General features: G+C 44.2%; 1 protein-coding gene across 1 annotated transcript; it reads left to right on the top strand.

Annotated features, from left to right (window-relative positions):
* bach2b (BTB and CNC homology 1, basic leucine zipper transcription factor 2b) lies at positions 1-27,791 on the top strand. Its single transcript, XM_054619100.1, has 4 exons — positions 1-249; positions 14,182-15,693; positions 25,028-25,234; positions 27,288-27,791. The coding sequence occupies exons 1-4, from the start codon at positions 7-9 to the stop codon at positions 27,789-27,791; spliced, it is 2,466 nt and encodes an 821-aa protein (XP_054475075.1). The 5' UTR covers positions 1-6.
* Positions 27,792-27,851: the final 60 nt, after the last annotated feature.

Raw genomic sequence — 27,851 nt, 5'->3', positions numbered from 1 at the left:
AGCGGAATGTCCGTGGATGAGAAGCCTGAAGCCCCCATGTATGTGTATGAGTCGACAGTTCATTGTACCAATATCCTCCTCTGCCTCAACGACCAGCGGAAGCAGGATATCCTGTGCGATGTGACTGTCCTGGTGGAGGGCAAGGAGTTCCGCGGGCACCGGTCCGTGCTGGCCGCCTGCAGCGAGTACTTCCTCCAGGCGCTGGTGGGCCAGGCGGAGAATGGCTTGGTCGTTAGCCTTCCGGAAGAGGTACGTCCATCAAACACGTCGTTCCCCTGACAGGTTTTCTCTTGCAGGGCCTGGAAGTACCATTGACTTTGAGACAATGCGACCATGAAACTCCCCACTGACACCAGGACAAAAGCTATACCAACCATGCTCTCCGCACACTTCCCACAGCATCTATAGCCACAAACAGTGATGCGTGACCACTGGACTGAGGCCCTCTAACCACCCTCCACCTTCAGCAAAAAAACACAGCTCAGAATGCAACTTCTGTCACTTGCTTCAAATGTTATAAGTTGATTGAATGGGCGTTATCAGCCTCATAGATATGGGTTAGGATGGGGACTGCTACACCTACTAGTACGTTCAGAAGGATGTTTTCACCTACTCACAAGGTTGATCGGCGATACAATGAGACGTCGAAGACCTTTAGTGGCTGTAGTCATAATGACAAGACCAAAGGAAGAAGTCGGATTACGCAGACTTAATTCATGTACCTTTTTCAACCCAAACTACGATATTTTGCTAATCCTAACAAAGTCGTTTTTTTGCTTAAACTTAAAGTCACTTAAACTTTCACAACGTGTTAGTTGCATGTTGACCCGTCTGAAGTGTAAGAATTGTCTTGATAACCAATGATAATGCCCATTTGATACGCTGTTAACATCCTCTGTGTGTCAGTATCAGACGCAGAGTGGCACTAGACCAAGTGTCGATATTTGACAAGTTGGCAGTGAGAAAGGGTTGAATATTATTGTGTTGTATGAACAGGGCCATCTTTAGAAAGGCCCTTTTTTTAACTCATAATTTGCCACAGCAAACTCCTGTTTTGGCAGGGGGGATTTTTGATTATTTTGTCAACTGCAGACCAAATAGGGGAAGTGTTGAGAAGGTTCCTTTTGATTTAGAAACATTTTGATTTAATCATAAAACAATTTGAGAATATAAATAGTCCTAGAATTAGAAGTATTGACGTCTTCACGTTTTTTTGAGACCACACAATATCCAAAAGTATGAAGTCAAAGGTGCTTATTGTATTATCACAGCATTAAAATAGGAGGAAACAACCATTTCAGCCCTGGTACCATTGTCTGCACTGCAAGCGCCGTTAGCATCGTTAGCTTCTAGCTGCGGGCTCAGGCGTCTCCATGTTGAGAGCCCTCTGAAGGCAATAGTTCTGATATGTTCTTTCGTATTGAGCACCTTTTACTCCATCTGCCCATTTTGATGTATTACTTCTTCCCAACTCTTTACTTCACTGTTCACATTTTGAATATATGTTGAGTTATTTTTGGTTTATTTTCTATTTGCAGTGCCTTTCTCTGTCACGAGAGAGAATAGCAGTAAAACAGTGTTTTAATTTGATGCCCCGCTCGCAGGTGGATAAAGACTTGGTGAAAGGTGTGAGAAAGTGCATTATTGAGCGTACAGAGGCTGTGATCACCAATTAGCGCCTGTCATCTGCCTCCGATGTCGGTGGCAGGAGGTAGCGTTTTCGTGGCGAGATTAACGCCACCTTGGGCTCAGCGCTCATCAGGTTTAGCAACACTCCTCACTCGTGCTCACCTCAGCTCTCACACTGACACTTTCAAATGATCCCCTTGCGAGCGCTTCCACCCAACACAGGATGAAAGCGCCCCGCTGACGTATTGATGTCACACAGCCACACTCACACACGCTCACATGGGCCTACATACATGTGCTGCTGAGAAAACTGGGGCACATCCCACATGTGCTGTGGAGCTATGGCTCCTCGCTGGGGCCGGGCGCGCATTAATAAAGTAACGTCTGTCAATTGACTTTGTCGCTGCGCTCATTGAAAAAGAAGTCAGCGTCAGATTGTCTTTTTATGTGAAATGAGCATCTGGGTTGGGTTTTTTTCCCCCTCCTTAACTCAAAGAAGGGACTGCAGGGAAACGGCTCCTGGATGCTCAAAGCAGCATCTCTTTTCATTCACTCAGTGCGAGCATGAATAATGCATGAGCTGCTGTGTGTTTCAGGTGTGAGATGGAGTGTGGAAAGTAACATCTTTCAATGACTCTTGTCTCTTTAATGTGCCACAGAGAGAGTTGCTCCATTTGAGGTTCTAACTAAGCCTTCTTCCCTTTTTTATTTTATTACTTTATTCAAAGGGGCAAAACAACATATAATGAATATATCGGCATTATTCTGTCACTTGAGGTAACTACATCATATTCAGCAACGCACAGCTAATGGAACCATACACTGTGTAGACATGCAAAATGCAGATGTTTTCATTATCACTAGGGCTATGTCTCGGTACTCAATAAGGTATCGACTGAAATGACCGAAGTAGTAGTATCGAAACTTCTCTGCACGAACGATATCTGAAAATGGTTTTACTCATAGCCAATCACAGCAAGAACAATTTCGTTTGTGATTGTCCCGCCACTGCAGCAGCTACAACCCATACAGCCGGCTCTGATCATGGAGATACAGCGCGAACCACGGCAACAGTGCTGACAGAAGAGTTTTAACCTTTTTTAACCACACCCAACCCTAATTATTACTAATCTAATCAATCGGTCAGTGTCAGGAAATAGTGAATGGTGCAATTTCACAGTACCCAAGGTGATCTCCTAAAAATGATTAATTGATTGTTAATTGTTCATTTCTTAAATGTTTAAGGATCTGAGTAAAGTAATAATAGCACTTTTGTTTTTACTCAGTAACAAGTGTAACTCTTTTATTTAAAATTTGAATAAAATAAAGGCGCATAAGTATTATCAGAAAAAAACAGGCTTTAAGTACCAAAAGGAAAAGTACTCAAAATGCAAAATGTCCCTTTAATATTTTAATAAACATAGTAACAGTATATGATAAAGTATTAGGAGTCAAGTAAAGTGTAGTATTACTGATGCATTCATATGCAAGAAGCATTTCAATGTTGTAGCTGGAGGAAGTGAGCTCATTTCAAAAGCTCTATGTTGTTTTATATTTTGGATGTAAAGTGACTAGTAAGTACAGCTGTGAAGTAAATGTGAAGTGGAAGTTGAAAGTGGCAGCACATGGGAATACTCAAGTACAAAAATAACAAAATGGCTTAGAAACAAAAGTTACTTTGCCAATGGCTCTTTTTTTTTTTACTGTTTTCATCTATTTAAGGTTGAATTTCCCTTCAAATAGCGTTCTTCAGCTCTGTTCAGCAGATGGTACATCTCTATCTAACTGTCTAGACTCAGTCGCATCACGGAGGAATGTCATTATGTTGACGAGGCCAGTCAGGTTTTTTTTTAAGGTACCTGTCACCCTCTGCTTCACAGTCAGTGACTGAAGCATGCTGACGCATCCCTGCCTCTTGTCAGAACGCCGTCTTCTCTGTGATGATTGGGGAGGGCTGGGTCGGCTCAGAGGAGTGGCCTTGAGCTGTGGCTCGGGTCACGGAGAATATTCCTTCAGCAGCTATACTGACGGCTACCACCTATGTTTAAAAAAAATAAAAAAGGCCTCGGCTCCCCACTGGGGGAGAAAGGGGGAGGTTAGTGCAGATGAAATGTGAAACAAAGACCACCTCCCCCACAACCTTCTTCACTCCTCTCTCATGGTCCCCGCCGCCCTCCGGAATAGCCGGGTGCCGGGTGCTGGTGAGTGACATCATCTATATCTAATGTGATTGTGGGCTTGCGGAGGGGCAGCCCGTTTCATCAAGGGGCTTTGTTGGCCATCACATCATGGCAACAAAACAATCCTGCTTTATCTCGGCGATGCTGTCGTCCGGGGCCGACCGGCCGGCCGACGGGGAAGGAACAGAAGAGCACGGCGTCCATGTTGGGCGACGGAGGCTTAACACACACACACACACACACACACACAGTGTTTCTCTACATCATGTTTCTTATGAGCGTAAGAACAAAGGGGGAATTCATAAGAATCAGCGTGCCACAAATGCGAGCCAGGGAGAAGAATTTTTTAAAGAGAGCCCTCCACTGGAGAGGAGCAGTCATCACTGGGACAAACACAAATGACCTCCATATAGTGGAACTGTAATCAAAGCTGTGACTCAATCGTCATTGCCTTGGCTGCTGCCTGTCAACTAATTATTAGCATGTTGCCTTTGTTCGCCTGTACAAGAGGCTGATCCTGAAAATCTGATGGTGCTCACAACATGTGCATTGGGACGGTATTCCTAATTTATTGTAGTAATTACGTAAGCAAATAATTGTGTTCGTTCCACTTTTTTTGCACGTCTGACATCCAGTGTGGTTGTGCTCTGACTAACATAAATGATGATTCCAGACCACTGTGGGGACATTTGAGGCCTCCAGAATGTGGCGGATCATCAGTGCTACCATTTCTGCTCTCTCTGGGTTTTAGTCTGGAAAAAACACAGGATAAAAAGCAGCACTGTGATTCAGCAGAGCGCTGGTTCACAGACCTCAAACCACCTCCTGTTTGTCAGTTCTTTCCTTAGTCATGAGCCAGGGAACACTGCACATTTTTCATCTCCAAAGAAAACACACACACACAAAAATCTGCATCCAATTTAAAAAGCGGAGAGTTTAGGGTTTCCACCTGCAGTTTGTCACATTTGGGATTTGCTGTGATTTATTTTAGCAGGAGTAAAAGTCTGAAGTGCTGCTTGTGTTCTTTACATCACACAATTTGAAAATGTTGGATGGAAGACTAAAGAGTTTTTTAATGGATTACTTAATGGATAATTAAAAGTAACCTTAGCAGCAATGGTGATGGTGGTTAGGGTTAGGTGTGTAGGGGTTAGAGATCCTCGAAGGCTCTCCACACCTAAGTCTATCGATGAGGCAGTTTGGAATAGGGAGCGATAAGATATGACACTCAAGACTCCAAGCGTCATGTGGACCCACATTTAACAAGGAGTAGCTCCCAAACTTTTAAGTGTCAGTGGAGGAGAGAGATGAAAGAAGCAGAACAAAGAAGACAGTGAGATGTCTTTGGCAAACCTAGCTTGGGTTATGCATCCAAGCTGAGGCGGTAGGGGTTTGGGCATGTTGTTGCAAGGATTAAAGACCAGGGCAGATTTCCAAGACAAAAATGGGTTCGTAGTAAAGAGTGGCGGGTAATGGTTAGGGTAGGAGATTCAATTATCCCTCGGACTGCATGAATGTACTCTGCAGCGCGACAATTAGATTAGGAGTGTATTTAAGAAGTGAACGTAGTCAATTGGGCCGTCGCCATCTTGTTTTCTGGGCCTTTACCATCTTGTTTTTTTTAACCAGAAGTGACACAAGAAGGTGGTGCCAAGTACAACCGAATGCTGAATAAGACATTTTAGGTGACCAAACTGTTACAATTCACTTACATATAAACATGGTCAATGTCGTGGTAGTGACCTGTCAATCAAGGTAGCTGCCCCTAAAGAATACGATTCTTTATCGTCTATTTTACTCTATTTGACAATAAATGTTTTACTAAATGAACATCATGCTGTTCTAAAGAAGGGTTGAAATCTGCCTGGATTGCAACATATCACATTTGCCAAGGTGACAAAGGCGATGTAACTAGAGAAAAAGTCATAATGATCAAAATGGAGTTTTCCCAGCAAGACCATTCACTGGGGACCATGGACTTGCTTAAAAAATGCAATGCTAATTAGCCGATAGATTTGATAATATCTCATTATGGATCAAAGGCATTCTAGTCAGTAGTTGTTAAGATACATTTCTTTGTGTTGGACAGACAATTGGAGACTGGCCTCATCAGAGCAGTTTACAGCACTGGTTGATTTGGTTTCTTTTAACAATGACCGTGGTCTTGTCATAACCTGAACCTAGTAGCTCTAGCCACCTACATATACCATGTAAGCCATGGAGGTGGCAGGTCAGAAAACACTTGCATATGTCATCTTGGAAGCCAATGCCCAAAGACCTATTGTGTAGTTTGGGTATGAGGACTTATTGGACTCCAGGCTCCTCTGCTTTAAAGTAAGCCTACAGTCTGTCTGCTCAAAATAGAGAAAGAGCTTGAGATAGACCAGAGACAGGCAAATGTAATGCTCTTGTGGTGGTTTAGGAGGGTTGATGAGTTACATCCATCACCTCAGGTCAAGCAGTTGATCGAGGCTCGACCTGCACTATGCCGGCTAATCTGAGGGGGCCTCACACAGACCGGCCCCCATACAGAGGGCCTGGCCAGGGCGCTATCTCAGAAATACAGCCTATTAGACAGATGGTGAGAGCCGGAAACCAGGCACAAAGCTCTCCCTTCCTTTAAAAATGGGGGTTGGGCGGTGAAAGATGAAGAGGAGGCGTTGGCGAGAGGAGCGATACGCTGCAGTGGTAGCACCGGCACTAATACCCAACCCCCTTGGTCCAGCGGGGGGTCTCTCTTTCTCTGCCAACCCAAGGACACATCTTGTGTCGTAAGCTGACAGAAGATACAGGGTCTTTGTTTGAGTGTGAGAGGCCACTGGGTACAGGAGCACCTTGAGCAGCCAGCCTGTCGGGGCAGCATCCTACGGTGTGATCGCCGTGTTTACGCTCCTTGTATTTAACCTCCAAACCCGGCGCAGTTAAGCAGCTAACATTCCCTTTAATGAAAGGAATACACAGACTTTCATCAGTCTGGGCTGAAAAACCTGCCACATATTTGCATGGTGGACAAAGCAAATGCTGGACACTGGAGTGTACTTGGGTAAATTCAACGACAAACAGCCCAAACACTGGTGTCTTAAACAGGGTTGGGGTGGGGTCATGTCCTCCCCAGTGTCTGGCCTGTACAGTAAGCTGCACTGGGAAAGGATTAGGGCGTACACTATCTGATTTAATCCACTGTCAGGGGGAGGTTTACTCACCCGCAGCTCAGCACCAGGAGCGTCTGAGCTTCTGCTGTCACTGAGGATGACACTTTCCTTACGTTTCCAAATCTCTCAACATCACTATGAAAATATATTCACTGTGCTTAGTACCTCTTTTCACTGCTAACGCTGATGCCTCACTCATAAAACAGCAGGCCAATATTGGCTTATCAAAAATAAACTGAATATCACTGTGTGAATGTTGACAGATATGCAATTATATAATTACACAGTGTTTATAGGCTGTGTGTAATGTATTTTGACATTTGCTATTCAGTATATTAGTGTCAGATTGATTAGTTACAATTAGAGTTGGTTTTATTTATTAGCAAGTAGTTTAAAATTAACTATAATTTTTTGGGGTAAAAAATTGGCATTGCTGTCAAATTGGTCAGGTTCCCCTTAGATATTAAATTAAGGACGAAACAACAATAGATGCCATTGAATTTGATAAAGGTTCTGTGTTTTTGCATTTTTTTTAGTTCTTAATACAATTTGTGTAGTCTTGACATTTTTTCAGAGCCTTTTACCAAAGCATACTGTACTGCACCACGCTCAATGAGTCCAGGCAGCCATTGATTTCAGTTAATTTCATACCACAGCTTGCAGATATTTAAAATAAAGATATGGATGGGTATTCTATCGCTGAGAACGCAGTTTCAGATTTTATGTTTGTGAAAGCTGCATTGTTGTTCATTGGAGTAATGAAACAAACACAGGACATTCACCTAGGAGACCGCTGTTTGTGTCACATAACGATACGTTAGACAGTCGGCTAAGGGTAGTTGTTATTCATTTTACGCTAGTTACGTTACGTCTTTACATTATTATTTTAACACGATCCATTACGTTTTTTTCTAACCTTAACCTTAAGTGTTGTTCATGACCGATCGTTTTACAACTTTAACTACGTGGCATTGTGCGTTTCTGCAAGCATGAGATGAGGCTGATATGAAGCGTTTTTCTTAAGCGTATTTTTGATTCAGAAACGACACAATAAACATATCCTGTGGCTTTCAGAAAAGTTCAATGCCAACATTTCTACTGGTGACTGGGTTGTGTAGAAATAGACTTTACTTACTTACAGTGCATTTCTACTGTACTGCGAGTAGTTTGTCACATCCGATTACACCCAACTGTTTTTTTACAGTATTTCATCGGTTTGTCAGTATGATTTCTAGTTCAAGCTGTAGGACAGATAGAAGCTGTCTGATAGGTTATTAAGTTACTGTATGTCTGCCCCAGCTGTCTTTACAAATGAATTTCCTTTGGCCCGGGAGCTTTTCTGTTCAGCAGCAGTTCTTTTGTCCCTACACATTTCCTGTCATCTCCTGCAGCACGACAGCTTAACCCCACAATGGCGTCATGACAGCGTACAGTACAGCGCCTGTTTCGTCTCCATCAGTGCCGTGACTCGGGCTCCTTATTGTTTTGTCTGCGAACACAGAGGTTGATGTCAGGTTACTCAGCAGATCTGATGCTAAAGCGTCGGCCTCTCCTTCCAATGGAGATGGAGTGTTTTCCCCTCGTACTCCATTGTCATGCCATGCCACGTCCTCATTAGCATGCATGACATGCAGGAATTTCGCTGGAGCACATTTGCATAAATTAGCCCTCTCCTCCGCGGAGGCGAAAGGCCGATGTTAGAGAGAGGAGCACTGGCTGGGCGAGGGAAGAGGGGGGAGTGATTTGGGGAGGAGACGGGGAGGATGGTGTAGTATTGCTCAGCCTGTTTATGAAAGATTATTTGGCAGGCTTCCTCAAAATGTCATGCAAACAGTCCGGGTCTGTGATTGGTCGCTGCCTATAATTTCCTGCCCAGTAATGGTATCGTCTGTCCACTTCCAGACGCAGATGGGTGCAGCGTCGGCCTGAAACGGCCCCAATCTGTCACGTTGATGAATTTGTCTCTTTGTCTTAACTCATACGCTAACTGCTGCTAACAGCTGAAATGCTTCAAACGTCATGGCGGCATCCTCCCTGTCCTCCTCTTCCTCCCTTCAACAGCTTCCTATGCTGTTACTTTGTCTCCCCCTCCTCTCTCATTTCGCTCTGTGCTCCGTCCATCCTCCCTCACATTTACCCCCCGCTTACCCTCCCTCCCTCCCATCCTGTGTCGCTCACTTTACTCTTTCCTTCATTAGGCCGCTGTGCCGGTTGTAACAGTGGAGTAATCACATATGGTGCAGGGCGCACATAAAGATGCGCTCCCGCAGGCAGCAGCTGCTGATACTGGCTGAAAATAGATCCCTGGTACGCTCAGCACTTTTCCTCCTGCAGCTTTGCTGTTTATCAGCAGCCCTGGATGCAGCCGGCCAGCCTCATTTAAGCCGCCGTAACAGTCGGCATGGCCAGATCTACAGCAGCTAACTGTGTGTGTGTCTGTGTGCGTGTCTGCAGAGAGGCCACTGGCAGTTTTTTGAGTGTACACTTCACCAGGCTGCTAGAAGGAGTGCGTACTTTTCTTAATGTGTGTGCTGTATATGCGAATAGAATAGATCTTAATCTGTATGTCAATCCTTAACACACAAATCACATATTATAAAAGGAATTGGATAATCAACATATTTCAAATTAGTAGTTGGTGAAAGGAAGTGGCTGGGTATGTATGTGTATTTGGTGGGGAAGCCTAGTGTGTGATGTGACACCAGCAAGAAACTACCGCAAACTTGAGCATTGTTGGTCAGTCCCGTGGTAGTCAACACTTGTAATAGCTGGCAGCCATACAGGTGTTTCGGGTTAACGAGTGATCGTAATAAATGGTGACTCTCTGACGAATGTGCCTAGGGTTGCTGGTAGTGACGGCAGCTGTTGAAAACTAAACTGAACTTTAAAAGTTTACACCAACAGAACGTGAAGGTGTCCTCAAAAAACCTTGAATAAATGTTAAATACTTACTCATCTGTGTTTATATCTCCTCCAGCCAATTTACATAAATTACCAGAAGCAACCACGGAAGCATTCAGCTAAAAGCTACAAGTTAACACAGTCACTCGTTAAACTGAAACACCTGTTGCTCCGAAACGGTTGGGATTCTTTCAGAATTCTGCAGAAGTTAATTCCGCTGTTGAAATAACGATTCTGTTAACTGAACATACAACAGCCAGACATTTTGCTGCTGGTTACAGTTTTACTTCAATGTTTAAAGCCTGCCAAATATCTGGATGGCTGGAGCAAAATGCTACTTCTGTTGGCAACGCGCGAATGCTTATTTTTGATGACATTGACTGTAAAAGGGCCTAGTGGTCCATAAAGAACACCTTCTTTAAAAGCGTTCATAGAGGAATGCCAAAAATAAAGTCGATACTACATAACAGTGAGGCACAGGTATTCACTTTATATCCTCATTGAAAACTGGACACTTCACCTTTTTTTTTAACACACAAAGATCTGCTTATTAATAATGAGCAGAGCTGCTCAGCCTGTGAAAACAGTTTTGTAATGTCTTCTGTGGATCTGAAGGACTTTTTTCAAGTCTGAAAAAACAAGGTTTAATAGTAAACGTCAGGGGTGACCCTTTGATGCAGAAATAAAAATACTGAGTTTATTAATATCATCCACATCATTAAACTAGAAGCAGGACTTGGAAGATAAAAGATCGCTCAGCAACTCTAAGGGCACATACAGTTTATCAGCATATAATTTACATTAAAAAAATAGCACGATTTTTGCAGCAAGTACAGAAATGTGAGTCTACATATGTGTGGGTGTTCCTGAGTGGTGCTGCAGCAGTAGTGTAGTGGATGTGCTGCGCTCATCAGTAGAGCGGATAGTCCACTCAAAGCCTCTATCCCCCCCCCAATCCCTCACAGTCAGACACACACACACACACACACTCCCACCAACCCACTTACCCTAGCATACGCACGTACACACCATCCCATAGATACGGAGTCAGCAGCTTCCTCTTAACAATGACTGATATGGCTAGTGCAGTTGGACTGTCTGTTAGCCTGAGCTCACCGCACCGTTGCTTTAGACCAGGGGCATGCTGGGAGGCGGCAGCCTGTGGATGCACTGGGTTATCGCGAGAAGGATGCAATAACAAAAATGCAGAAATATCTTATATTAAGCATTCACAGTAGTCCCCATCACACATTACACATTGTATGCAAACTAATGTATTTAGCATATCACCCATCTGTTAAGGCTGGTGCTGGTCTGATGTTTTACATCACAAACCTTTGGCTGTCTGGCAACAGTACACACAGTAACAAAGCAATTCAGCAGATGTGAAAATCAAAATGAGAATTGAGATTTAAGCACAAAACGAGTGAACATATCAAATTATTCAGGTGTAAATTTACATTTCTCTTCATAGCATGTTTGATTAAATGTGGTCACCAGTACTTTGTCAATGTAGATGATAAGGGCACAAGTAGTGACTTATTAACCCATCTGGGAAATACTTCAAGCTGTCGCGGGCCAGTTGAAAGACATATTGGAAGATTTGACAGCTGTTGCTGTCAAGAAGAAGCGCCTCACTTCACAGTAGGCTGCAATAAGGAACACATTTATTTATAGCTTTTCAAGAAAGACTCTTCTAATAAGCAACAGGGGATTCATGGAAGAGAGTGATGTGTAATTGAGAGACAACAAAATAAAACAACGGTGGACGTTACAGACCAGGCGGCAACCTCCGATTCTGAAAAGTGAAACCAATGTGGAAGTGCTTTAAACTTGCATTCTTTCTAATGGCCATCAGGGGGAGACTCCTTTGGATGAAAAGAGAAGTCTGATTGTATAGAAGTCTATAGGAAAAATTCCCTACTTCTTATTTGATTTATTACATCAGTACATATTGTAAACATTAGTTTAGGGTCTCAATCGCTTGTGGTTTGGGTTAAAATAAATATGTTCATTACTTATCATAACTATGCTTGTTCATGACTAGCGTTAGTACAATACAGAAGATACTTAACAAAACTAAGTTGGGAGCTTTTAGGAATTTGGGGGTTTTAGTAACCTGTACCCCATTTGGGGAGTATATATAGGCTGATAAATGTATTTTTTTTACACTCAGTATATCTGAATTTGACTACTTTTAGGCCAATAAATAAGTTAATAAGTGAAGGAAGATGTGGGGTTTGGTTGAAAGATCTGTAATGAGCTTGTAATTAAACCTTGGGTTTAAAATATTTATCCTCTCTCATTACAATTGTAGACAGTATCATCCGACCAAGGTTTAAAGCCAGATTCGGTTCAGTACAGTTGTTCAGACACATTACCTGGCAGATCATGAGGTTTAACAGTCAAGTTGGCTGTTTTACAATTTAAATCTGTAATTCTCATATCTGCGCTTTAATCACATAATCCTGTCTGTATTTTGGGGTCATGTTCCATTCAAATTGGCACATCCTCCGTTGTGCTCTTGAGTTCTGAGCCTTTGGCATGTACCATGTCCAATTTCACACAGAATGTCTGGAAGTGAACAAGAAAGCAGTCGATGAAATATGGTTCAAACCTTAAAAACAACTAAAAGCAGCAACAATGTTTATTCATCTTCCTGAAAATCCACCAAGCCAGACGATTAAACACGTTCTTAGACTCACTCCGATGACCTCAAGCTATTTTTTTACTGACACATTTGTGTTTCCTCATGCATACTGCTTAGTTGTTTTTCCAGGCAGCCGAAAAATCCACCGCTCAGATTTTGTGGTTTTTGAAGCTTGATTACTAAAGTGGGAAAATCCTGTTTTACTAGTGGGTCTGGCGGAGACCGCTGGATTTCTGGAAGCTGCTGCAGTGCTCACACAGTGAATACCGTTCAACCAAGGGTAATTTGTCTTCTTGCCCTCCCCCTCAACACGACAAAAGCCAGTAAAACATCAGTAAACAGTGGGCTCATTAAAACCACATTGTGCTGTGCATCCCCTACATCAGCAAGCCTCCGTTAAGTCTCTTAAGAAAAACTTCCCGTCACTCAGCCTCTGAAAAGGTGCCTTGTAAAGCAAACAATGCCATCTCAGATTCAAAGTGAACGCACTACAATTGTGTTTGCGAGCAGACCTTTTCTCTGCATGCGGTATGATTGCATTCCCCGAGCGCCGATGTGTTTGTCATCGGAGAACGAGCCAGGATAAAGCGGCAGGGATTGGTTGCTAGACTCTAAGAGTAAAGGGGTGAATGCAATCTAGTGTGAACCTCACGCTGATCTCCAAACGGCTCCTTTCTCTGGTCTGTGTGCTCTGCGACAACAGCAGCAGAGGGCGGCCCTGGACTTCTGCAAGCTCAGGAGTTTACCTAATTATGTGGCATTAAGTCTAAATGGAAGGCTTCCCTCTGTCATCCCTCGCCACATGGCCGCGACGGGGATAAGCCGCAGTCTTACAAACCATTAGGCTTTACATGCACTTGAACCTGAGGACACAAGGCACTCACACAGAAAGTGAGGCTGTGGGGCCGTGCCCTGATCGAGGCACTTACAGTACAGTGCACTGCTGGACACATTCAGATCAGTGTTATGAGGGCAAAGCTCCAAAGGGTTAGCAAAGAGGTTTTAACTAAAGGTCCCACGTATAATAGGGACTGGGTTTCAAACCTCAATATTTAGTTCATACCTCAAGTGCCAAACGCTGGCATCAAATATGTGGTCAGATTCATAATTGTGTTCACAGTTCCTGATTTAAATCAGTTATTTAAAAAAACTCATCCCTGGGTATAATTCACTGAACAAGTCAGAAAGATCTTTGCTGATTCTTTTGGAATAATAACCATCACTTGGCCCTCAAGTTAAGTACAGCTCTTCTACATAGATTCTTCAACAGTAAATACGTTTAAGTGTTTGAATATAAAGCCGCACTTGTGCTAAGACATCTTACCGCAAGTAAGTAAGGGTTTTGCAAATGCAAAGCAGTGATGGGAGTGGGTGTAGGCGAAACCAATGATATAACCACGGAGTAGACAGCGGTAGACTGCTGGAATGTCCCACAGGTTGTTGTTATGTCCATGAGACTGGACACACAACCTGCCAACATCCCGGGAGCACAGGATCTTATTTACTCCTGTATAGAAAGTTCAGTGCTGACCTGATGAAAAGATTAACCGGTACTTTACAGTGTTTGTTTATGGTCGTTGGAGCTGTCGGGTAGTCTCACCACACTCCAAGTGCTCTGAACAATGACTGTGCTGATGGTAATGCTGGCAATTTCCCTATTTTTTCGCAGGTCACTGCCAGGGGATTCGCTCCATTGTTGCAGTTTGCCTACACTGCTAAGCTGTTACTCAGCAGAGAAAACATCCAGGAGGTCATCCGCTGTGCCGAATTCCTGCGCATGCACAACCTCGAGGACTCCTGCTTTCGCTTCCTGGAAGCTCAGCTGCGCAGCGAGGAGGATGGCTTGCTGCTATGCCACAAGGTGGCGGCGGATGTGAACAACTCGGAGGATGAGAGCATGCAGTCGGAGGCCGAGAGGCTGACCTCCCCAAAGGCGCGACGGTGCGCCGATGCCCTCACCTCCTTTGGACACCCCGACGATGATCGGCTAGCTATTGCCATTCCCAGTAACTTCACAGATGGCCGGCTGGACTTTGATCGGCACGGAGCGTCAGACCTGCCGCGTTGCCCAAAGTACAGGAAATACCAGTGGGCCTGCAACAAGCACAATAATGACACCTCCTCACACACCAGTACCTCAGGTTTTCCAAGCACATTAAAGGAGAGCAGTGTTAGCGGGGCAGTTCCGGGTCAGGATAGGCTGCCTTTGGCACAGATCAAAGTTGAACCGCAGGCAGACGAAGAGGCCATCTCATTGTGCCTGTCAGGGGACGAGCAGGAAGTCATGGATAAGGACAGTGTGACAGCCATGGAGATGGACAACCCCATATCTGTGGAAAGAACCAAGAGAACCAAGTCCCCTTCCTGCCTCCGAGCCTTCTTCAAGAAAGGGGTGGACCTCCCCAGTCTGCCCAACACATCACAGCAGCTATTCGCCAACAGACTTGCCTGCCCCCAGGACAAAGGAAACTCTCAGGGAGATCATAAAAAAGACTTCGGGCCTTTCACTGGGGAGCTGTGTCTGTCTGTTACATCCCCCAACGACGTGGACGGTTTCCCTGCAGGGTTGTCCCTCAAGTCCGCCTCCTGCGATGGGGTCTGCAAACAGGAAACTGAGCTAGATCGCCGTAGTGTCATATTTTCCTCAGGGGCCTGCAAACGTCTGGGAACCCCAGCACATTCCTACCCCGGTGGGAACTCTTTGGAGATGGAGCTCTCTGAGCACATGCCAAAGGGCCTGTGGGCCGGAGCCAGCCAGTCCCTCCCCACCTCCCAGACCTATTCTCCCAGCACCACCTCCACCGAGCCCCCACTCCTGTGCCGCCCACGACCCAACACCAGCTGCCCAGTGCCAATCAAAGTGTGCCCGCGCTCGCCGCCTTGTGAGACACGCACCAGGACCTCCAGCTCCTGCTCCTCTTACTCCTATGCGGAGGACGGCAGCGGAGACTCTCCCTGCAGCCTGCCCCAGTTCGAGTTCTCCTCCTCGCCATGTTCCAACGTGGCACGCTGCCTCAACGTGGACCAGCAGGAGCAGAGTGTAGGCGGGGATGCTCTTTTTAACCAGGTGCGGCCCAAGATCAAATGTGAGCAGTCCTACGGCACCAACTCCAGCGACGAGTCGGGCTCCTTCTCGGAGGGAGACAGCGAGTCCTGCAATGTACAGGATCGAGGGCCAGAGGTGAGTGTAAAACACTGTCTCTCACATGTAGCACACAACGTAGCCGTTACACTCAATTCCACCATGGCTAATTATATCGCAGTGCCCCGCTCTCCAGGTCTGCATTAGCAGTCATTAAATCATCATGTAATTGAAGCGGGAGTGTTCAGTACAAGATTTACAGCATCACCAAAGGGCACAGATGTGCTTTGATATTATTAATCTCCTCTATGCACTGCTGGAGATCTGTTTAATGAGTCTGAATGTGTGAGCCCAAATGCACCAGCAAAGCCTAAATGCAGGAGGCTGTGGTGTTGTCTTTTAAGACTGTGATTGGTTCATCACCTTAGCTAAGAGCAGCGTGCTTGTGTGAAAAGCACTGCAGGCCATTGAAAGCTCAGGATGCTCCCAGTGTAGAACTGCCCTCTGAAGATATTCCCTCTGGCTCTATCCGGCCCCCTGCCAGTGCAAACTACCATAACTAGCTCATCTTATCCCAGCAGAAACACTGACATCTATAATCCGCCCCTATAAATATGCATATGCTACATCTCAATGAAGCCTAGCCGACTTCTGACATTTCTGATCTATATCGGCAATTAGCGGTGACACCCAGCCGCAGTGAAGGTGTTCGGTGCGTCACAAAGGGATTAAAACCAATACATTACAGCAGCAATGTACAATGGCCATTACATTTTAATGCCCCGCTGTTGCAGTTAGTGGGCGAGAGGTTCAGCTCGGTCTCATGGCGAGACTGTAACTTAGCTCGAAAGTGCTGACAAGGATGAATAGCCAATCCTCTCATCATCCTCCCCCTAATCCACCTGGGCAGACGTCCTCCAAGCTGCAGACTAGACGACTGTTGTTGTTTACCGGGTAAAGATCAGTTGGGGACCCGCCAATTCACTGATGGAGCGCTGCACAGGTGTAATAATATTAAAATGAGCAGATATCCCACCTGAGGGAAAGGGAAAGGCATCAAAATCAATTTACACTGAATTGCTTTGCTTCCTTATAGCGCTACTGTTTACCCACGTTAATGATTAAACTTTCCATCCCCGGCTCCGGCCTTTCACTGACAGATGCCGTTAGTGGGTGAAAACCTTGTATCTTCAAAATGTCTCTTAAATGCTATTATTTGCTTGGAAAAGGAGTTTCTGTTTCAGTTTCCCTGGTTGGAATTTGAAATGCCTTTACACTAAATTATACATCACCATACTAAGTTATGAGCTTTTCACATGACACTAGCATTGTCACACCTTTTTCTCTAGACTGTGACATCACACGTTGGCTGTTGCAGAGCTTGAACTAACTCTTGTGACATCACAATCGGTTGTGTGTGCTCAAGGTGCAGGCAGAATAATGTTAGATGAGCCTGGTGGATAGGACTGCTCTAAGTGCACAGGGGGGGAGCAGAAAGAGAGAGAGAAAGAGAGAAAGTGGTGCGTTGCCATGGTGATCAGAATCAAAGAGCAAGTCGGTGTTTTGTAAGGGTTGGAGCTACATGACAGGATTTCGCTTTTCCGTGGAAAGAATTCAGTTCCACTGCTCAAACAGAGCTGCGAGATAAAGCGGCTCAGCAGTGTTAATGTGTAATTATTACCCTCAGTGCTGCACACAACACCCTCCGCCATTAGATTTATATTATAGATTTATAGGCTTTTGAATGGCCTGCTGAATGTGCTACTGTAAATTATGGGGGATTGATCAACGGCGCTGAGCTACCAACCGGGAGAGCAGCCCAAAAAAATGACTAGCAGACATTTTAGTCCCCCTTTGTCATGTCTTTGTGTGGGTATGACTGTGTTTATGTATGTGTCAGCCATTGATGGCGCTCGATTACTCCACACAATATCCTCTGTCAAATCTCTATTGACTCACACAGGGTTATCTGCCAGCTTTCCACTCGCTATCGCGGGCCGTTGATAAGCTCCTTCATGAATGAATGTTTCCCAGATCCGCCTGCACTACAGTTTATTGCACCGGCTTTTAAAGCGTAGGTAACAGAGAGGTTCTTGCAAAGTGAAGCTTGGTGTTAGGTTACTCTCCCTTGGCCTTTATGTGGTGAAGAAGTGCTACCTCATGCTTCCTGGGCCACTCGTTTTCCCACCGCCCCTCTCTGTAATTTGGCCGTACAAACAAACACAGCGAGGGCTGGGCCTCGCTGTGTTTGCAGAGCAAATGGCAGCAGCTTTGGTAAAAATAGCTGCAGCCCTGGACTGCAGACTGGACAAAGTGGATCCCCATGAGGAAGGAAGTTGTTAAAAGTGCAGGGCAGACTGACCGAAGCCTAGTCATTCAAGGTAGCCAGAGTCACTCGAGGTCTCTGGGCAGCTCCTGCTCTGTGGTTACGGGCTGTTGCATTTATATGAGCCACATCTGAGAACTATCAGCAGCTTCATGCAGCAGACTGCAGCACACAGTCTCTCTTAAAAGTGAGACAAGCCACTTTTGAAAGAGGATTAACACGTTCCTCCCTTACAAATGAAATGTTGGACCCAAGCGTGGCTCTATGAGGGGTTTGATTGATGTATTGTCCCACTTGTTCTGACAGCGGTAATGTATACTGCTGATGCCACGCAACAGCAATGATAGGATTAACTTTTATTATATTTAAATGTATGTAGTAGTGCGAAGGAGAAACAGAAATGTTTCGAAACATTTTGGAGCTCCAATATTCCTACCAGGGTTGGATTTAAAATAAGATATTAGAAATAAAAATTGACATAATGATGTCGTTTGTCCGGAGTAGTAGAAGCTGTGCCAGTTGGAGTTTGATGTATTCGGGCTGGATGGGGCCGGACTTTTTATTGGTGGGGATCAGGATTACACTATCTTAATTCAGTACAATACTGCAGAATTACTCTGTGTAATATGACTAGTAGCTTATGGTGGCTAGCTAATGTTAGCAAACTTAAGATGGATATAAATTCTCTGAGTCTATTTGTTCTAATGTTACACAATGTTTTATCCTTCACCGTTATCCCATTATTGACCCAAAAATGTTAGCTAAGTTCTTTAGCAATAAAACATATTCCTGTAAATGCTAGTGTAGGCTAATGTTTGGCAATCTTTGACTAGCTATTGTTGCGTAACAGATAATACTGAGTCAGTTTGCTGACCTTTTATTACTTGAGCTAAAACATTTAACACTATCCTAAAATTGCCACGAAATGTAAAAAGTTGAAATCATTGTATTATTGCTTAATTCAGCGAATTTAGGGATTTTGTCACTACTGCAGCTAACTTGTTTTGGTAACCTATTTTGGCTAATTTTAGCTAATGTTACCAAACATTTTTAGACTGTGTGAAACTACTGCGTTAGTGACTTAGCTTGATTGTTATACTTTGTTCTAACATTTACCTTCATCTCTATTGCCAAATTAAATATGAATCCAATCATATATAGCTGTTTTACTTTTGGCAGTTGCATTCATGCTGCAAAAATCATAATAATGGTTTCAATTTGTTGCAGAACAAAACAGAGCTTATTCTCTGCAATAATCCAAAAGCCAATGGAAAAATCCCATTGCCTTTTTTGTATGAGGCACCAGGGCGATTCCAGCTTCCGTGTTGGCCTACAAAAGTACTTCATTGTTGCAGCACTTAATACCAAAAAAAAAGGATTCAGCACACTTTATATCCAGCGTGGAGACTTATTTTATCAAATCTGAGCAAACATAGTGTTGTGCAACTCACATCACTGTGTCAGTTCACTGACTTAATTACTCTTCTTTACTATGTCGCTATTACACTTTTCATGTTCTTAGCACATGTCAATAAATAGCCACTGCAGCCAGCAGCATCTCAGCCGAGAATGTTTCCTGCATCTGTACACAGCACCGTTTGTGCCTCTCTCTCTCTCTCTCTCTCTCTCTCTCTCTCTCTCTCTCTCTCTCTCTCTCTCTCTCTCTCTCTGTGTATCTCAGAGCTCTAGCTCCCCGGTTGCAGTGTAGGCGTTGAGCTCATTCTAGCTCATTGTCTGACCACAGCGGTGAAAATATTGATCTCAGAGCGAGTGGGAGGAAGGAATGAGGAAGTAGTCCTGATACATCAGCACATTGGTGTTTTTTTTGTATCAGGAAAAACATGAAATAGAATGAACGCATGACAGGAAGTGCACAGGCCTTAAAATCAGTTCTGCCACCCTTGCAAAATGCCAGAGAACGTTTGCTATACTCTATACTATGATGTGTCTGCGGTTCAATTTGCCATTCATAATGTAAGCTGTGGAGCTGTTTACCCATTTTAGTAATATGAAATAGTAAAAATAATATTCATAAGATAACTGGTGCCTTTTTCCAGTGATTTTCCCCTTTCCTTCCTGGGCACTATGGGTATTTAATAAATCCATCCATTAATTTTCCTCTTAAATCTGTATTTAACAAGGGCGTTGCATATTAAAATATAGTTCTTATAGCACAGGAGGCCTCACTTTCTAGCCTACGGTGTACGCAGAGGGAGGCTTGTTGATATTGAGCAAGAGGAGCGCTGTTTACCCAAGCGTTTTACTTTGAAATCTATATTTATCTAACTTGATGCATTTACATCCTAAAAAAAAGTTTTTCAAAGAAATGAGACTCCTCTTCATTACCCCCCAAATCGGCCCCGGAGCGTACGCTGCGACGCTCTGGAGTGCTCAGCGGAGCGGGACAAATATAGACACCAAACAGAGGAGATATTTTTCGCGCTCTTAATTTGCCGTGTCTGCAGAGGAGAGGATGGTGTGCTTGTAGTTTGCGATCGGGACAGAGTTGAGATCCCCAGGATGCTGAGTTACAGCATACTGTGCAGTACGTGGGCCCTAATGGCCAGCTTGGGCACAGAGACAACTGTAGCTGGTAGTCCTGGACGAACGGAGAAGTCCAATTAGCCTCCAGCTACTTTACAGTGGTAATCTTGTGTTGATTTTGGCTACGTCGTTCCAGCTTGGCGGCTAGTGCTGTGGTGTTTTTTGCACTCTTAATTCCCAGAAATAACTTGGCAACCACACAGAGTCCAGTGCTGCAAGTTTGGTGTTGTGTTTTTGTTTGTTTTTTGACACCTCTTTTCTAATAAATTACTCATTTCTTCTTGCATTCATTCCAGACAACAAACAACAAACTGCTGCTGCCAGTAAAGTAACAAGCATCAGATGCTTTTACCAAGACACTGAGTGCTGCTTGAATAAATAAAGCTTGTTAATAACATAGTGAAGGTTGATGTTAGTTATGATTAATTCAGAAGAGAGCAGCGAAACAGCCATTTATTTATCTGAAACATGCTGCGGATTATTGCTTTAACCCCCTGGACAGAACAGTTGCTACTGAACCTCCCCACATTATCTTCATTAAGATCTGACTCAGGATAAGAGCGGTGATGCTTCTTTATAATCCCATTTACAAGCATGTGAGATTTAACAGGGTTAATTACAGAGATGGCATGAAACACAAACGTGCAGTATTCTAAACCTCATAAAGCTAGATAAGATCCCATTTTGTTTTATTTTAAGATAAGGGACAAGTATTTCTCCAACCTGGACCATTTAAGAAAATACAATTTAAGCTTGAAAAATGTTTTAAAGTGACCAAATCTGACAGAATTTGATAAAAATTTTACGAGCATGCAGCAAGAATTTAATAATGAGTCGTTTTAAGGAACGTCCATGGCTGCTCCTTTTGAAAGATAACTTTGCCTTTTTTTTCTGAGATGATATTAACGTTGTAGTAAACCAGAACATGTAATGAATAGAAGCACTCCTTCAGACGGTGGAAATTATCATCTCACCCCTCTTCGACTGAATGTTTCACTTGTCCAACATAAACAGTATTTTTCGAGCCTGGAATTGAGACGAACATTAATTATTTTCTAGCAGCGCATGGTGTCTTGGCTCAGGTCCAGCACAGCGCGCATGCTGATGTCAGGTGAGCCCTACTTTACACTCCATGATGACCCAAGGAGGGGGAATGAGGAGAGCCGAGAAATAAATGCAAATCCAGAACATTTGGCCGTGAATTCACGACCGCCGTTGAAGCGCACTCTGTCAACCCCCCCCCCTCAGCCTCGCTGCTGAACTGGGCCTCGCGGTGAAGCGGTTAAATATAGCCGTCCCCTGGCGTACAGACGTCTGGTAGATGATGAGCGGGGGGAGTGAGATACCATCACAAGGTCGCGGCGTCTCTTTCTCCTTGTTTTTCCCAGCCCTGGGGTTTTCGGCTAAAGATCCCATCAGACCCACGTAGGCTACCTGATCACAAACAGAGTCATCCCCCCCCCGTGCTTTAGATGAGGCCTGCAGCCCCGTGCTGATGTTTAACTACTATCGCCCTCCCTGCTGCTCCTCTATTTGAGGCTGGAGCTGTCATGCCCTGGCAGAGCGGTGCGAGCAGCGCGTGGCCTTGAAAGCTCGGGGTCGTTATTTATTCATGTGTCTGCATGCAGATGTCGAGCTGAGATGAGAAACGGGGCTCCTGGCGGCTCACAAGGCTGCACTTCTAATGAGGAAACTCAAACCATTTTCCTCGCTAGGGGAGAGATTGACATCTAGATTTGCTCCTCACTGAGGAGTAATTTGGATTCTGTCATGAGTAGGCACCTTGCTTTATCCCCCAAGGAGCACCAGGTGAAGCCACAGCCAACCTCCTGGTGGAAAAAACTGAGCCTCCGCCTCCTTTGCTACCTGTGGTCATCTGAGCGGTTGAGAGTCTTTGGGGAGCATCTTGGCCCCCCTCCCCGGCCTCGAGCAAACCAGGTACAAGCGCGAGCGTGGAGTCGTGCTCCTCTTTCTCCTTTGTTTGACTTCCTGCGCTCTTCAGAGGCAGCCACGGGGGAAGAGGGAAAAAGGAAAAAAGGGAGCCACAGCTCCTCTCATCTCTGCCAAGCTCTCCCCGGCTGTCTTCCTCTGGCCCTTTGTTGTGCCTCCACCGCTTCACTCGCCCGCCTAAAGCGGCGGATCCCTGGTGCACGCAGATACCGCTGGGGTGGATCTGCTTGTGATGTGCTTATCATAAGGTTTGCCATCACCTGAGGGAGGGAGGCCCGACTCAGTGTCGCTCTCCAAACTGGGAATAAACAGTTGATGTGGTGTCGTATCGGTGAGGAAACCACACAGTCTTTTATTTTTTTTATTTTTTTAAATTTTGGTTTGGTTTCCAAATCGCTGCATTTATTCCACTAATTCTTTTGTTCTGCAGCCCCTTTGAAGGACGCCGCTCGTTGCCGGCGTAGATATTCATGCCCCCAGAAATCACCTGACACCGATTTGGATCAGGTTGACAAGTCAACTCCCCCCTCAATCTGTCACACTGGCACCTTTCCAGCTGCTTAGGGACAGATGGAGAGGGACTCTTTTCTTGGATCACCTTTTCCCCTCTGCTTGGGAATGTGCTTCATGTGAAACGTAAGGCGGAGGGAGCTGGAGGCTCACTAAGTCCTGTTCTAGGAGGCATGAGAAGTGGTGCTCTTTTGCCATCCTGTGGTCGGGCGTAGTGACTGCCTCGCAGTAAGCGGATACAGTGATGCATTGACTCACCTTGTACGTTCTCCTCCACGCACCTGGGGATATAAGCCATAAACATTCAATAATCTACCCCGTTAAATCACACCGGAAATGTTTATTAAGGCGAGACACAACCAGGGCCAAAAACATTGCATTTCATGCACTGGTCAATTAAGATTTGGAGCTATTTTCATGTCTTCTTTAAGACTAGTGGGAAGAAAACATTTAGAAAAAAACACATTAACACATTTAGGTGATTATTTTTCTACTTTGTCTATTTGCATCAGTAGATTTCTTCTAAATTCACCAAAAGTTAGCATTAGAAAATGCCCAATATGCATAATTAAACATAATACACAAAATTATTGTCTTAATGTAAGTTATCAACTGGGGTAGTTTCATGATGATATCTATTAGTTAAAATGTGTGGAATTCACATAAAGAATGTGTTTTTCCACTTCAGTAGCACTTACACACAAGGTTTTTTAAGGGGGGTTTGTTCATATTTCATTCATAGCCTGATTTATAAAGTATGTTATCCCTAAAAACATAGCAAAAATGGATAAATTATGACTGTTGACTGTATTTCTTAGGTATCAAAACCCCCTCAGTAAAAACTTATTTGACTCTAACATGTCAACAAAATGAAAGAAGAGTTTGGAACCTGGATTTATCAAATATTCAGATTGATGTTTAGGAATGTAAACATATATATTTACTAAATTGAATATTTAAACATACATTTCAGAAAATTAATTTTACAAAGAATGTGTAATGTATCTTTAACGTATGTAATCAGCTGAGGAGGTTTTCATGGTGATGTCTATTAGTTTTTTGTGGGGGGGGTTTATGCATCTTGGGTTTCTCCACCTAAGTAACATATTTGCTGCTTTGTTGCAAATTCAAAAATATTGGGTCTTATAAAATATCAGAATCCTTTGTGCACTGTCTGTGCATTAAGCCTGAAACAGTTCCAAAAAGCGCAACCAAGTACACAACAAGGGTGATGTGAAGGCGGCACAACGGCAGCTGGGGTGTGAAGTTGCTCTTCAAATTGTGAGTTTGGAAACTCAAAGTAAAAAAAAAAAATAACAGATCAAATCTTGCCTTGCATGCCAATTGTAAACCCACACTTATTCCACTTCTTTCAGCTGATTGGACCTTTGTGGGCGTGGGTTAGACAGATGTTTGATTGACATCTCCTTTATTGTCCTTTTGGCTTTGTTAGAAGTCTAATAAACCAGAATAACCGAAAACGTTTTGAAACATTTAGAATAGCAAAATTGGTTTCGCGTTGTATTTCTCCATTTCCTTGTGAGTTTCATGTTTCGTTTCATGTGTCACACTCTATCTCACAATTCAAGTGTTTCCATCTTTGACATTTACATGGTGGAAAATGTAAAGGTTGTTTTGTTTTTTTGCAATTTTTCTTTTTTCCATTGAGCTCAATAATGCATCATTAATTTACTTTAGAGCTGCACAATATTGGGGGAAAAAAAGTTTTTTTACCTGTAATATATTTTGCATTATGAAAAGATACTGTAATAATTTTCACAAGATGATGAGAAAGAACATGTTTTTAGTGAAATATTTCCAAATATATTTATATATACATATACATATATAATATTCCAAGCTGACGTTGCATTTCTTGCAGAGCCTGCATAACACTCACTAGCAACAAACTCTGTGTATGCAAGAACTCTAAAATCTGATTAAATGATGTCCTGACAGATTTATCTTGTAGATTAGCCGTTGACCATAAGAACCGTGCAAGGTTTCCTCTTGAATCAAGCAGCAAATTAGTTGCAGCAAGATGCAAATTGAATTACAATCAATGTCACATAATGTCTGGTCTTTCTCTCCCTTTTTCCCCAGGTGAAGCTGCCTTTCCCCGTAGATCAAATCACGAATCTTCCACGGAACGACTTCCAAATGTTGGTGAAAATGCACAAACTGACCTCGGAGCAGCTCGAGTTCATCCACGACGTGAGGCGGCGGAGCAAGAACCGCATCGCGGCGCAGCGCTGCCGCAAGAGGAAGCTCGACTGCATCATGAACCTGGAGTGTGAGATCAGAAAATTGGTGAGTCGACTGCTTCCGTCCAAACGCTACCTGTCACCAACCTGTCACTTGTCCACGAGTCTCTCCTCTCATCCAGGAAACATTTTGGTGCAAGGAAACTGCATTTACCTCAACTACCCCTCTGCAAAGGAAAGGAAATGTTGATGCATTGGCCGGCGTTGATTAGAGTGGCTTCATTCTATCAGCACTTTCCACGGAGTGCAATTTTTGAAAATGGTCCAGTATTGCGGGAGAATGCTGAAGCTGCAATGTAATCATTCGGTGCAATTTCTCACCCTCAGTGTACGTCCACTAAAAGTGCTTGTTTTTGCCACTGACAGGCTAAGATTGTTACTATGTGTCTGACAATATTATTGAAAGAACCCTGTAGGGAAATATAAAACTTTTTCTTTGCTTGATCCGGCCTGTCTGTTATTTCGTCTAACCAGGTCCTGCTCAAGGAGAAATCTCCTTCTAAAATCTCGTTGCCGCATAAACACATTGTGAAATAAGCTAAATATTCAGCCATGACGTTGAAAATCTTTTAGATAACACCAAGCTACGCTTTTTGTACTCAAACACAAAAAACTCGGCGCTCCTCTCTCCAACTCTCTACCACACTTCTACTGTTGTCTTCTGTCAACAAGTCACATGACAAAGAAAAAACAAACAAGTTTTATTTTTATATAGGGTCCTTTCCATAATGTTGTCAGACACTTATGATAACAATCTGAGCATGTCAGTTGCAAAAACAAGCACTTTTAGTGGACGCACATTGACGGTGAGGAATTACCCAGAGCGATTACGTTGCAGTCCGTGTAGCGGCTGCTGTCTGCAGCGTTCTCCCTCAATACTTTGACCAATTAAAAAATAAATGTTGTCCCTATTAGTCCCTTAGACACAAAAAAGTAGAAAAATATGGTTGAAAAATACCGATGTTACCCTTTAAATCAGGGGTGTCAAACTCAATCGCCGGGAGGGCCAAAATTTAAAACGGGGACTATGTCGAAGGCCAAACAGGATCAACATGTATTAAACAGGATAAAAAGGATATTGAGTACATTGCAAAAGAAAACATATTTAAGTGAGCTCCTAATGATCTATATGCACATGTGCTAGAGCCAGATGTTTGGCTTCTTTTCTTGGCTGCCAGTTCATTCATGTTTGGGGTTAGGTTCTGTGCTGTGTAATCCTTCAAGATGGAGTGAAGGTGTGCATTAGTGTGAAGATTCCTGTGTGTTTTTTTTCACCTCATCACAGAGAAAAGCTTGCTCACACAGGTATGTGCTTCCAAACATGCAGAGCATTTGAGCAGTATGTAGGCGGAGTTTAAGGTATCGTTTCGGGCATGAAGCTTGGAAACAGCTACAGCGCACAGAGTCATACTTTGCCTTGAGTTTATCAGTAAAATGTGCAGTCGGGAACACAGCGGTGGAGTCAGTGTTTGGCAACACGGAAAGCGACCCAAGTTTCCTTATACATCTGAGTCTGCCATATGCGTAGTTTAGCTAGGACAACTCTCACTGCATCATACATGTCTGTGATCACAGTTATGATAGACATATTATTTATTTTCTCGCGGACCGGATATATTGTTCCGGCCCGTGGGCCTGAGTTTGACACATGTGCTTTAAATAATGCCTTCAAAATGTGCTACCACTGTAAGTGATGGGGGAAGAAATACAGTCTATGTTCTGTGCGAACATGGATTTCTATAAGAACATGGGCTTTGTCTACCTCTGCTGGCATCAAGTAGGAACTGCAACAATATCATATCTGTCCTCCAGTCCCATTTATTTACAGCAGCCTCACAGACAAGTGAACTATCCAACCAGTAACAAAACAATCATAATATTGGTTTCTGCCGACTTATATCCAAACACACATCTCGTCCTGTTTCTCTCTTCAATGTTAGCCCCTACGATGTGTCAGGTGTGGCGAGTTAGTCGCCCAAAGTTTCATTTGATTGGATGAATTTCTTTGGTCAATCATCTGAAACAGCTACAGAAGCTAAAGACGCTCTTATATCCGTTTTTACCCAGTCTGCAATGTCAATCATCTTGTGTATGTGCAGGTGTGCGAGAAGGACAAGCTGCTGACGGAGAGGAACCAGCTGAAGGCGTGCATGGGCGAGCTGTGGGAGAACTTCTCCTGCCTGTCCCAGGAGGTGTGTCGGGACGTCCAGCTGAGCCCCGAGCAGGTCCAGTCCCTGCACCACTACTGCCCCGTGCTGCGGCCCGCCAACGCCGCCCACGAGCCCAAGCCTGCCCCCGCCAACAACGCCACCACCACCAACAACACCACCATCACCAACACCACCAGCATCGACCTCACCGGCCGCTCGGCCTCGGCCACGCCGGAGCCCAGCTACCACGGGTCTCCGGACGACCCCTCGGAGAGCGAGCCCGACTCGGCGGTCAGGAACGGGGCGGAGGACAGGGATATGGACGGCCAGGACGCCGGCTTGTACACAAAGTCGGGGTTGTCCGTAGGGAAGTCCAACCAGGCGGTAACGGTGGATTTTTGCCAGGAAATGACTGACAAATGTACAACTGACGAGCAGCCAAGGACAGACTAAGCAGTGGTGGTTTCTCTTTGTCGTTGTAATTTAAATTTTTTATTTAATTTTTACTCTTCT

The sequence above is a fragment of the Anoplopoma fimbria genome, chromosome 18 (assembly GCF_027596085.1).
Source record: "Anoplopoma fimbria isolate UVic2021 breed Golden Eagle Sablefish chromosome 18, Afim_UVic_2022, whole genome shotgun sequence".
NCBI lineage: Eukaryota > Metazoa > Chordata > Actinopteri > Perciformes > Anoplopomatidae > Anoplopoma > Anoplopoma fimbria.
The sequence above is the reverse complement of the archived record's forward strand: the minus strand, read 5'-3'. Positions and strand labels throughout refer to the sequence as shown.

Coding starts and splice junctions, on each gene's coding strand:
- bach2b (XM_054619100.1), top strand. CDS start 7: ATGTCCGTGGATGAGAAGCCTGAAGCCCCCATGTATGTGTATGAGTCG. Junction 15,694..25,027: donor TACAGGATCGAGGGCCAGAG/GTGAGTGTAAAA, acceptor CTTTTTCCCCAG/GTGAAGCTGCCTTTCCCCGT. Junction 25,235..27,287: donor AGTGTGAGATCAGAAAATTG/GTGAGTCGACTG, acceptor GTGTATGTGCAG/GTGTGCGAGAAGGACAAGCT.